At 39.1% G+C, this 12,218-nt stretch overlaps 6 protein-coding genes across 6 annotated transcripts; 3 read left to right on the forward strand and 3 right to left on the reverse strand.

Annotated features, from left to right (window-relative positions):
• Positions 1-395: 395 nt before the first annotated feature.
• CBG09731 lies at positions 396-1,270 on the forward strand (the record flags this gene model as incomplete). Its single annotated transcript, XM_002637159.2, has 5 exons — positions 396-492; positions 548-687; positions 738-846; positions 890-990; positions 1,034-1,270. The coding sequence occupies 5 exons, from the start codon at positions 396-398 to the stop codon at positions 1,268-1,270; spliced, it is 684 nt and encodes a 227-aa protein (XP_002637205.2).
• A 217-nt stretch (positions 1,271-1,487) lies between these two features.
• CBG27070 lies at positions 1,488-2,006 on the reverse strand (the record flags this gene model as incomplete). Its single annotated transcript, XM_045237575.1, has 3 exons — positions 1,488-1,644; positions 1,694-1,805; positions 1,853-2,006. The coding sequence occupies 3 exons, from the start codon at positions 2,004-2,006 to the stop codon at positions 1,488-1,490; spliced, it is 423 nt and encodes a 140-aa protein (XP_045098889.1).
• A 335-nt stretch (positions 2,007-2,341) lies between these two features.
• Positions 2,342-2,601, reverse strand: Cbr-emo-1 (the record flags this gene model as incomplete). Its single annotated transcript, XM_002637158.1, has 2 exons — positions 2,342-2,454; positions 2,508-2,601. The coding sequence occupies 2 exons, from the start codon at positions 2,599-2,601 to the stop codon at positions 2,342-2,344; spliced, it is 207 nt and encodes a 68-aa protein (XP_002637204.1).
• Positions 2,602-4,166: 1,565 nt separating this feature from the next.
• CBG09729 lies at positions 4,167-9,800 on the forward strand (the record flags this gene model as incomplete). The annotated part of the gene is made up of 15 exons (XM_002637157.1): positions 4,167-4,209; positions 4,261-4,341; positions 4,393-4,494; positions 4,548-4,942; positions 4,998-5,102; positions 5,363-5,545; positions 5,593-5,700; positions 5,901-6,107; positions 6,155-6,267; positions 7,291-7,416; positions 8,336-8,619; positions 8,666-8,825; positions 8,874-8,957; positions 9,001-9,376; positions 9,423-9,800. The coding sequence occupies 15 exons, from the start codon at positions 4,167-4,169 to the stop codon at positions 9,798-9,800; spliced, it is 2,745 nt and encodes a 914-aa protein (XP_002637203.1).
• A 664-nt stretch (positions 9,801-10,464) lies between these two features.
• Positions 10,465-10,725, forward strand: CBG27071 (the record flags this gene model as incomplete). The annotated part of the gene is made up of 2 exons (XM_045237576.1): positions 10,465-10,540; positions 10,595-10,725. 2 exons carry the CDS (start codon positions 10,465-10,467, stop codon positions 10,723-10,725), a joined length of 207 nt encoding a protein of 68 aa, XP_045098890.1.
• A 209-nt stretch (positions 10,726-10,934) lies between these two features.
• Positions 10,935-11,769, reverse strand: CBG09727 (the record flags this gene model as incomplete). The annotated part of the gene is made up of 3 exons (XM_002637156.1): positions 10,935-11,435; positions 11,484-11,551; positions 11,598-11,769. The coding sequence occupies 3 exons, from the start codon at positions 11,767-11,769 to the stop codon at positions 10,935-10,937; spliced, it is 741 nt and encodes a 246-aa protein (XP_002637202.1).
• Between the last annotated feature and the right edge of the window lie 449 nt (positions 11,770-12,218).

The raw sequence follows: 12,218 nt of genomic DNA on the forward strand, positions 1-12,218 counted from the left end.
AAAAAATAAGTGATCATTTCAGATCTTTGGTGTCAAAAGCATTCAAGGAACAAGAATACGGTTGTTCGNCGGCAAACGATTAGAAATCAGCATGCGCTGTGAGTTGGACGGCAAACCAATCAGTGATCCAAAAAGGTTATTCCTCATCCTCTATTTAGTTTCAAATATTCTAAATTTCCAGACTAAACTTGCTTCTCAATCCAACACGGTGTCTAGTGACACTTGACAACAGCAGGAGTTTGTTCGATTACGGACTTCCATTTCATATAGATTTGGAGGCATCGAAATCAAAGTTTAATTTCCGGGGTCTCTCTTATTTTTCCTTGGCCGTGTAGTCCTCGTGGACAAACTACTACTGGTTTTCAGTGAATATTTTTTCCGAAGCTTGCAAAGCAATGACTTCTTTACTACCGCGAATCTTGCTGCGTCCGGTCCGAATCAGTGCGTCAAATTTCATTCGAATTACAAGGAACTTGGGAACAACTCAAAAATGTACGAAAATCCGGATTGCATGAAAACCAAGGAAATCTAATAAAGTAGTTTTCAGGTTGCATTGAAACAATACCATTGTCAAAAGTCAATAAAGATGACTTGGGTCACTCGATTCTGATTCATCAGGGTACTCTTCCACCTGGTTCGCCAAAAACTCCTCATGACGTCGTTGCAATGGGAGTGAAGGGAGCCAAGGTGTGTAGTTGTAGATCTCAGGAATGTGAAGAATTCAGAAAGCTGTTTAGATTCTTTCATTGTCATCGTCTGTTGCTGGAGCAGTGATGGTCCCGGTGTTATCCTCGTATTTGTGGGAAGCTGCTGCCGAAAAACCTACAATGATGATGTTTGCCATCGGTGAGGAGTTGAGCAGTTCTATCTCCAATTTATGAAATTTCAGTTGCCAACACTTTCCTTGTCCTGCTTTCCTTCACACCACTTCTCCTTCATTTTCTGGCAAAGCGTTTCCCAATTGATATTTTTTACAATAACGATAAAAAGGTTGAACAACTACACAGAGAGCTGTTAGAAAATTGAGTTTCAGTTGTATACGACCATTCATTACAATTTCCTGATGCAAAAACAAGCACTTCGATTCTCGGCTGCTGATGTTGTGGACGCGGCCATTGCTCCTGAGATGAAGAAAGTGTGGATTCCCTTGGCTACCGCATTCGTTGGAAAACGACCTCTTTTGATTTCACTGGATCGAAATGCGTATTTGGACAAGTTGGCCTTCGACGATCTCACTAAAAACGTGCACATCCCAGCCAATCATGATTGAAAATCGTCAATTTCGTTTAGGTTTTTATTATTTAGCAATTCAGTATCGACATTGTTATAGACTTGTTCGTTGTTTTAAAGTTTATTGATTTCATAATTTACTGTTGCAACAATTTTTTTTATCTGAGGATCGATTATTTCTCCTGTTATGTTTTTTAAAACAACATCAAATTTGTAGTCATCCAGGCCGCATTCTGACTCCGCATCGTCAATACCCTTCACGAATCGAAATCCCCGTTGCTGTCTGTGCTCTTCGATAGTCTCAACACGAACTGTGAGAGTTTTATAGTTCTAACGAAGAACTCGAGATCTGTTATTCGTCGGCAATCCGAAACGATTACAATGTCGCTATCATCTACAGAAAGAAGAGCAGCTCTGAAAATAACTTGATATTTATACATCCTGGGTTTAACTGATCGAAAACCTGCAAAATACTGAGGGAATTTTATTCCTGACATCTTCTCCCCATCGTATCATATCTTTTCTGAACTGCTCCTTGTACGGTCCATCTGTTAATAGTTCTGCGAAGTTCAGATCTAAAACGTGGATTTTAAACTTATTCGAATACTGATGACTGTTTTACTGTGAATCTTTGCGTATTCTTCCTTCAAACTGTGTGATATGCCGACAGCTGATACAGATAATTGTATCTTCTCGAATGCTTTTATTGAGTTATTGGTGCAGTAGTCTTTACCAGATTTCCGTTTCCCAGATATCGCTATTACAAACTTGTCCATTCAGACTGCAATCAATTTTTTTTTCTTGCCAGTGCTTGTCTTGCATCAACATGCGAGCAAAAATGTTCAGTTGGAAAATCCTCTATTTGCGAGTAAGTCGAACAGTTTTTACCTTTTTTTGAAGATTTATGAGTTAATTAAAAGTGGGACACAAATAAATTAAATCACAATAGAGGATTTCGAATGATTAAAACGAAACGACAAAAATGTGAAACTCTACATGAAAATTGGACGAGAGGGAGAAGTGCGTTCCGTGCTCCTCGTCGGCGGGGAGGGACGGCGGAAACATAGAAAAGAACAACCCGATATTTTTATAATTCACGAAGAATGAATTCTTAAGCTCCGACGATGATGTTGTTGATTGGGATGTGGATGAGCTTGACGAAGAATCCGATGAATCCCATAATGGCGAATCCGATAGCAGTGGCCATGGCGATCTTCTGGTACTCTGGAAAAAACAGAACATATGAATAGTTAGCATTTTATCATTCCAAAACTCACCCTTTCTGTCTGGCTTTGTGCATCTCTTGACTAGACGGTACGAGTCTTTTGAGAATTGGCGAGCTGGCTCAATCAAAGCTTGGAATTGATCCATGGTTCTTCTGCAACGAGTAAAATTTTAGAAGGATTCGTGGGATGAAACGAAGAGAATTTGACGAAAATTTCAGAACGCAACGAGGAAAAAATAACTGAAAATGAAGAAGACAACCAAGCACATGCGTATCAATGGTCGGAGAATATAAGGAGAGCGCAGTGATGTCGGGTGGCTGTCGACGAGAAATTGTCGCGGTGGAAATGTATTGACGGAAAGATGCGCAGACGCGCAAGAGAACTGCATTAGATGTGCAGGTTTGCTTGATGGCGGCAATTCAAATGCGAAAAAACAAATTTCGCCAAACTTTAGATGAACAAACAGTTCATATGAATCGTAAAATGAAAAGTATATTACACCACAGGGGCTACATGAAAGTCGTTGGAATATTGTAGAGAAATGAACATCTTCTTAAAAACTGTGCGAAAAAAAAATCATGAATTACAAAACGAAAATTGTTCGAAATCGTTAAAAAATGAATTGAATAATAAATTGAGTAATCTAATTTTTCTGAAAATTGTTACGAAAAGTTGAACAACTTGAAACATCAGCCTCCAGGTTTACAGTTCTTGCGCAGAGATCTAATGAGTTTTTCAGCTGAAGTAGTCAGACATTTTAACTCCGTATGGTCAGGATAAGAAAGTATTTCGTTCTTCAATTGAAATCCGTTGAATACATTCAGCCCCAGTTCATCTCGAATGTCCCATTCTTTCTCCGGTTTCCAGAAGTCGGTTGCGTATGCCATGGCGATCTTGAAAAACGAAACATTTTGCCCTGAAATACTTACATCGAAAGTTGTTTTGGCACGCTCCTCCTGCCAACATCACCAAAACATTTTGAAGAGGAAAATCAGACGATCGTGCCTCGATCTCTCATCATTTCTTCCTCAAAACCGGATCATCAGGAATGGCGATGTGAAGTAGTGTCTCATCTGACAGAGAAATTGAGGGATATATGCATAGATTTAGAGACTGCGAGAACTTGCCCAGTTTGAACGAATCGTCACGGATTGGATTCGAGGAGAGAGAGAAATCCCCCTCCTGGCCGTTTGTTTCCTCTCAAATACTTCAATTGACCAATCCTTATTCCGTATACTTTCCCTTCACGAATCGTTTTCAAATTTACATAAATGTTACGAGAATCCTTTGTCATCTACACCAACGTCCTCTTCAACTACTGAAACATTACACATGGTTTCACCTTTCACAGCTTCTCCATCTGTTTCTTCTTCTTCTTCTTCTTCTGCTGCTGCTTCGTCATCTACTTATTTCTTCAACTCGTCATCTACGTCTACCACCTCTCGCTTCCAATTTTGATTCTGAATCATTCGACGTCGTCATCGGCCGTGTAAATGGTGTTGCGTCTTTGCCGCTTCTTGACGCCATCGCTATCATCGTCGTCGGCTAGTGGCCGTTGCGCAAAACTTTTTCTTCTCCTCTTATCCGCTAATTCGATCTGACCGGGGTCTCAAATAAGATCGGTCTCGTTGCAGCCGCGCTCTACTGCTTCACTGTTACAACGAATTTTTTGCCACATCATTTTCCGTCGTTTCCAGCTTTGTTTCAACAATGTCTAACGGATTCTGGATGGATGATGGCCAACAACAGCAAGGTAACACTCACCTCAATTTAAATCCAAATCCTTTACCCCATTTGTTTCCAGGAGGATGGAATACGCAGACAAATCAACAAGACATGGGATGGGGGCAATTCGATTATTCACAGCATCAACAACCTCAGCAACGTAAGTGCTTGTGGTTTTGGATGTTACTTTTAAGTTAAAACGAATTTACAGCTGCTGGAAACGACTACTACCAACAGAACCAGCAGCAATATCAACAACCACAGAACAATTACTATGGAGGTCAAATGTTTATGCCAAATACTGGAACTGGAGGTAAATTAAGAAAATACATGCAGGAAGAAACTAACTTTTAAGTATATTTATAGCCTTACCAAATCCAGCAGCTGACGGAGAAGATTATGAGAATGAGCCTCCATTGTTGGAAGAACTTGGCATCAACTTCTCACACATCAAAGAGAAGACTATCGCAGTTCTTAACCCAACTGGATCAGCCACCGTTGAAGTGATTGCCGATCAAGATCTTGCAGGACCACTCGTATTCTGTCTTCTTTTCGGAGCAGCTCTCCTATTACACGGAAAACTCTCCTTTGGTTTCATTTATGGAGTTGGAGGACTTGGATGTGTTGGAATTTACGCCCTCATGAATCTGATGGCTACCGATGAGAAGAATATTTCTTTCACGTGTACAGCATCTGTTCTTGGATACTGCCTCTTACCAATGGCTCTTCTTAGTATTGTGACGGCAGTTTTATCATTCAAGGTGCGTTCCAAAATTCGTTTTTATATAGTATAAATCATAACGGTTAAATTTTCAGGGAATCGTCGGTTATCTCATATCTAGTCTCGCTGTCTTGTGGTGCTCTTCAGCTTCGTCAAAGCTGTTCGTTATCGCTCTATCCATGGATCACCAACGACTACTAGTAGCCTATCCATGTGTTCTTCTCTACTCCGTATTCGCTCTTCTTGCCATTTTCTAACATAATTTCCCGAATGTGAATAGTAAAAATAACTGAGTAATTTATTTTCTTGTTTCCAAATTTCGTGCCTTTTTCTCTTCATATTATCATGAATCTCGATATATTTATATACACCTTGTGTCTATATTTGTTTTAATGTTTTTCGGAGCATTAGTGATATTTCTCAACAGGCTAGGAGTTCAATCCAAACATGTTCTAACCAGATGAGCTTGAAAATCGAAAAACCACAGAAAGAAGAAGTTTGGAACATCAAGCCATTGCCCGGATATGTTTGCAAATGGAAAGATATTAAAGTCGATGGAGGATTCTCCGAAGAGTTCCGGAAATGCTTCGTAAATGTCTGCCATTGCGAAGAGCTTCCACCGCCTTTGGAAGATTTGGAACAGGTAAAAATTCATTTTCGTGAATTCTTCGAATAAAGTTTTGTTCTCAGGACGAGATCGCAGCTCAATTAGACGCTGGAAACCCATCGTTTCGAATTCCAATGAGCGTCGGTGAAATGGACTGTGTTAGAGACCATAGTAATGAAAACTCAGTGAAGGTGATTGTATTAAAGTTGACAGATGTATTATTTTGTGATATAGATCGATGTCCTCATCAATAGCACATTCTATAAAAAACGACTAGCTTCCGCCGATGATGTGTTCTTCCGACACCTCCTAGCCCTGATTTTCTGTGATCTCATCAAGAGTCGAGTAAGTGAAAGTTGATATATTTAATATGAAAAATTGTGGTTTTCAGCATGGAATCGATCTCGATCCTCTGAAACCAATCATTCTTCGTAACCGTGTGGCTGTTGGCGATTTAGAAGTACAACGAATCAATAAGAAACCGGAACAACGCGTTGTTGAAGAACTCTATCACAAAGACTCGGCAAAAATGAAAGAAGCAACAGAGGATCACCAGAAAGATTATCATATCCAGGAACTTAATGAGCTGAAACAAGAAGTGAGTTCGTATATTCTCATTCAACAAAAAATAAGTGATCATTACAGATCTTTGGTGTCAAAAGCATTCAAGGAACAAGAATACGGTTGTTCGACGGCAAACGATTAGAAATCAGCATGCGCTGTGAGTTGGACGGCAAACCAATCAGTGATCCAAAAAGGTTATTCCTCATCCTCTATTTAGTTTCAAATATTCTAAATTTCCAGACTAAACTTGCTTCTCAATCCAACACGGTGTCTAGTGACACTTGACAACAGCAGGAGTTTGTTCGATTACGGACTTCCATTTCATATAGATTTGGAGACATCGAAATCAAAGTTTAATCACGAGAAGTCCTCCCTGGTCATATCAGCTAACATCGCTCTTTGAAAACTAACAAATCAGATCTCCCCATCATCTTGATTCTACATGTTTCTCACTTTGCCCTGTTCTCTTCTTTTGTTACTAGATTTGTTACGCGTCCGTAATAAATCCATTGTTTTTTTCTTCGAGGTTCAAACGCAACATATATGTTAACATATTGAAGCTATTGAAATCCAGATTCCTCCAGAAACTGTATTCATAGACTCGATCTGATAATTCGGCGAACAAACGCGTGAAGGAACCAATAATCAAGAGTCACATTCTGTTTATCGTCCTTGGATCTGTGGATTCTGAATAACAATGTGATTTCACATCGCTTTTTTTAATGTTATTTCAAATACAAAGTTGTTTTATCGTTATCATTGCAACTAGGACCGAGAGCCAAACTTCTCAAATTCAAGTCAAATTATCTTTATTGAGTACTGTGTTCGACCTGAAAATAAGTTCTCAGCATAGAAATCGGTTTTTTTTCTTCTTATTCCACCCATCCATCTTTGTCCTTCATCACGTGTAAAGCAACACAAATTTCAGTTGCTTCTCGTGCTGCGTCTCCTTCCGTTTTCCCGTTGTCTATGCTTCTTTGAACTCCCCGGGTTTTGCCCGTTTTTTGAGTGTATATGTTTGTCACATCAGAGTCCAGTTCTACAACTGCGATCAAGACAACTTCCACCTGTTTTAACAAGAAAAAAAAGAAGAGAAGACATTGTACCGAATTGTGTCAGTTGTGTTCTAGTCGATTACTCTTCAATTCCTTTTTCTCCTAGATTAGAATTGATTACTATTTTCTTGTTACAATTTCAGAAATGCGGCGAGTTTTCAGTACACAAGCCATTCAAAATGCCATTGAAAAATCGTTGCCAGATTTTCAAAAGATTGCTGGTAGTTCTGGAGTGAGAACTCAAGAATCTGTGAGAAGACAGTTTGCCCGGGATGAAAGCCACTTTGTGTGAGTTTCCATTCTGTTGACTAGTTGAATCCCAAACGGGAAACGGCTTTATTATGTAGTTAAAACCATATTTAAACGTCTTTTGTATAGAGATCTGGGATGAGCTCTATATGATTTACGTGTAATTCAAAATCTTCTCTCTCTTGTTGTAAGTTTTCTCTTGTGGTAACACTCCGCGTCTGTCAAATTGATCTTTGACAACAGCTGAGCCAGAGTAAGGATAGGATTTGGATTTTGGAGAATACAAAGATCGAATTGTAGCAGTTATGAGATTGAACGTTGATGCTGGTTTTAAATAGAAAATTTGGAAAATTAATATATCTCACTTATTGTCGGAATTATAAAACTGCGACCTCGGTGGATGCAGACTCAGTGCAAAACACTCTGCGTTTTGTATTGGATCTGCATACACCGAGGTCGCAGTTTTTTGTTCCGACAATACCAAACTAAAAATATATAAAGTAATACCAGTCAGTAAGATATACAAAAAGAAACCTATTTTCAGTTGATTTTTGGCCATTATGACCATTTTCAAAAGTCTGAAGCTCGGCTGTCAGGTTTGCAATCATTTTGTAAATTTTGGAAGGTGTAACACATACCTAGATTGAAAACTTTGCATTTACAGAATTTTTTGAAAATATATAGTGTTCCAGCTATTTGCAGATTACTGAAAGACATCCCTCTTGGCCCGTTTTTGTACTGAAAACGGGAAAAAAACGGGTGTCTGTTATGAATCGGAAAGTAGCTGAAAAACTAGGAATCTACGAAAAATGCTGTGAATGCAAAGTTTTCAATCCCGTATTTTTACACCCTCCAATATTTTCAAAGTTATCGGATACTTGACAGCCGAAATCCAGACTCCTGAAGTTGGTCAAAATTGCCTACAATCAACTAATATAATGAAACCAGACCTTTCCAGAGCCCCGCCACCCGCCGTCGTATTGGAACCAACAAACGTCGAACAGGTTTCTCAACTTCTGAAATTATGCAACGATCGAAATATCCCAGTGGTCCCATTTGGAACTGGAACTGGACTTGAAGGTGGATCCATGTCAATTCTAGGTGGAGTATGTCTCAGTACCCAGCAAGTAGTTGGAGAGCCAACACTTCGTGAGCAGGACTTCGTATGCTCTGTGAAACCTTCCACCACAAGAATTGCTCTGAATGATTCCATCAAGCACTCTGGATTGTTTTTCCCAGTTGGTTTGTGGAGTCTCTGATAACCTAAAATTGAAATTTCAAATTTTAGATCCTGGAGCAGACGCATCAGTTTGTGGAATGGTAGCGACAAGCGCTAGTGGAACGAATGCAATCCGTTATGGTACTATGAAAGAGAATGTAGTGAATTTGGAAGTTGTGTTGGCAGATGGAACTGTGATTGATACAAAGGGAAAAGGAAGGTGTCCTAGGTAATTTTTTCAAAATTGTGGTTTCCCTATAGGAAGAGATTTTTTCAGAAAATCATCAGCTGGTTTCAACTTCACAGAACTTTTTGTTGGATCTGAAGGCACATTAGGAGTCATTACACAGGCGACAGTGAAGTAGGAAATAAAAAATACTTAGTTCCAAAAGTTAATTATTCAGAGTGCATCCTCGCCCTCAATTCCTCTCTGCTGCAGTCAGTTCTTTTTCTTCCGTTCATCAAGCAGCCTCCACTGTAGTCGAAGCTCTCCAATGGAGCATTCCTGTGGCTAGAATAGAACTTTTGGACGATGTACAGATTAAAGCATGCAACGCATACAGCGGTCTGACTCTCCGAGAAGCCCCAACTCTTTTCATTGAATTTCATGGAAGTTCGGAAAAAGAAGTGGCCGATCAGACAACTGCTGTGGAAGAAATTTGTAAGAGTCATGAAGCATTGGATTTTGATTCTGGAGCATCTCCGGATAAAATGGCTATTTTGTGGAAAGCTAGACATAACGCTTATTATGCAGCATTATCAATGAGAACTGGGGCAAGAGTGAGTCAAATCTAAAACTATTTATTAAAGTAATCAGTTTTTTCAGGGGTTCACTACGGATGTTTGTGTTCCAATTTCCAAATTGGCCGACGTTATTTCAGAAACAAGAGCTGATTTAGATGAGCATGGCATACATGGTACAGTTGTTGGACATGTTGGAGATGGGAACTTCCATGTTATTCTACCAACAATCGAGGAAGACAAATCAGAACATCGAAAGATCCAATCGTTTTCTGACCGTTTAGTGAGACGAGCCCTAGCAGCAGACGGAACATGCACTGGTGAACATGGTATTGGATTGGGAAAGAGGAAATATTTGAGAGAAGAACTAGGAGAGAATACTGTCAGATTGATGCATACAGTAAAGAAGGCGTTGGATCCAAGAAACATTATGAATCCAGGAAAAGTTCTTCCAGAACTGTAGATGTAAACATGTTATCTATTGTATAAATGAACACTGATAAAATATTATTCTTGCTCGAAACTTTTCCATTTTACACTTTGAAACTTTAAATTTGTTCCCCTAGTACGGCTCTATTACGTAGCCTACTATTCCGTCCGGATCTATCTAGATTTGGATAGATTATAAACTTATTTACAAAACTGGTTTTCCTTCCAAATAAAGCACTCAAACTAATGAAAATAAAAAAAGGGGCTCCAGAAATCAAATATTCTCTGATAATCTTCTCAGTTCTCCTTGTTAGACCAAAAAGAAGAAACATTTTGCTCTTACGTAAGAAGATTTTTGTTTGAGTTGCCTACCGGCACGGATACCTACCAGCACGGCTTTAAGAAGAAGTTCCCATCGGCTGGGAGGATTATAAATTATTGGGTCGGATGAGGCACTCAATGATAGTTTACAACTGAAGGTACGGTTGTAAAACCCACCCACCTTGTCCTTTTATATTGTCACACTCCACTTGTTTTCTGGTAGGCGGAAGTGCCTGTTAAAGTGCAATAATTCTAGATAAGAGAGTTAACAAATTCCCTCTTTTATGATCGGATTCCCAAGTGATTATTTTTAGCCACGCCCCCTATCCTCGGCTGATAAAAAGTGCTCAAAGCATCTTATTTCAGTGTATTAAATCATGCAGCCACTAGTAGCTGTCGTTTTCTTTCTATTTCTTCTCATAGGATCTTCCCAATCAGCTCCATTGTTCAAAGGTAAGCCCCATTGTTTTATTACATTCTAAAAATAACCAGAGTGTTTTTTTTCAGACATCGACTACAAACTATTTGATAACACTGCCGATAATGGTGTCGCAATTGATTCGATATTCGAATTCGTTCCTGAAACTTCGACAGATAACAAAAAACGTCCACATCGAAGATCTACCAAACATCACTGAGAAAATGTTTTTATTGCTTTATCCGCTGTGATTTTATAAAATTTATGAATACTCGGTTTCTTCTTATCACAACTTCCATCACTTTGTTATTTGTATCTCTCCCACTACGTTATCTCTGTACCACTAATGTTTTAAAGTAAAAATATTTATACCAAACATTTAATGAATTTATGAGATCTTTCTAGCCAAGCACAGATAAAATAAAAATATTACAACATTCTCTTCGCAAACTGATTTCTTCTATGTCGGAGTGCCCGCATGATCCTCTTCTGCTTCAGGAAGTTCTCATACAGTGCCACTTTTGCGGCATTCATTCCTGGTGGTCCATACGAGAAATCAGGTGGAGGAGTGGCTGATGGAGCTCCGATCATATCAGAAATCGGCTCTTGAAGCATTGGTGGGGCAGACGGGGGTGTTGGACCGTTTCGGAGAACTATCAATGGAACAGTCATTATTTCTTCAACAAGTGAAGATTCAGAGGTTGTAGTCGTGGGAGTTTCTGTTGTTGTTGGCTCTTCAGTAGTAGTTGTAGTAGGAGATGTGGTGGTTGTGAGAACTACTGGAACAGCTTCATAGAGTCTTTTTGGTGGTTGAAGTTCGAATCGACGAAGTTTTGTTCTTGGGCACTCCTCTGGAAGAACACAAAGACGTAGGGAACTTCTTACGAATCCATTTCTACAAGTGCATCCAGGTTCACAGTTTTCACATATCTAAAATCACAATTAGAAGGAAAAAGTGTATTGATTATGAAAGCTTACTGGATTTGGATTGTTGCAAGTGGGTTCGCAAGCACAATGAGAGAATGATTGAAACATTGGACAGTGTTCTGAAAATTAATTTCAATGAAATTAGAGACAAATTCTTGTTGATACCTGGATTGTTCAATCGTGTCGTATCATTGGATTTCAATCTTTGGATAATCAATGATAATCTATGCTTATTTACTTTTGGAGTCTTCAATGATCGAAACGCTTTATGATGAAGTTCATGGGGTACTGTAGGTAAAACAAGAAGAAATGGTAGGATTAGGTAAAGAGGTGACATCTGAAAACGAATATAATGGAAAGGAAGAACGAATAAATATATGGAACGGATTCTACGAATGAATTGGCAAGGTGCGAATATTAATCGGAAAGGAATGATGTTGATGGGCAATTGCGATAAAATTATGAGATATATAAAATTTAAGAGACGGACACTGTTCTACATTCCTACTAGCTGAAACCTACAGTATCCAATGTAGCTGTCCTTTAATAGTCTCGAAAAGATTCAGATCTCAAAAGATAGTACAGTATGGTGAGACCAGTGTCTAAATGTATTATTACAAGATTTCTAAGAAACAAGTGAACATGATTCGGAGACGCAGACGGAAGCCGTTTGTGGAACCGAATTGAGAATGGAAAGTGAATGAAAAACGTGACGAACGAGACGGCGTCGCGGAAGGCTAAGAACGCAACAAGGTGGTCATCTGTACAGAATTAATTGATATCGAA

Source organism: Caenorhabditis briggsae, assembly GCF_000004555.2.
Source record: "Caenorhabditis briggsae complete genome, chrV, whole genome shotgun sequence".
NCBI classification, from domain to species: Eukaryota; Metazoa; Nematoda; class Chromadorea; order Rhabditida; family Rhabditidae; genus Caenorhabditis; species Caenorhabditis briggsae.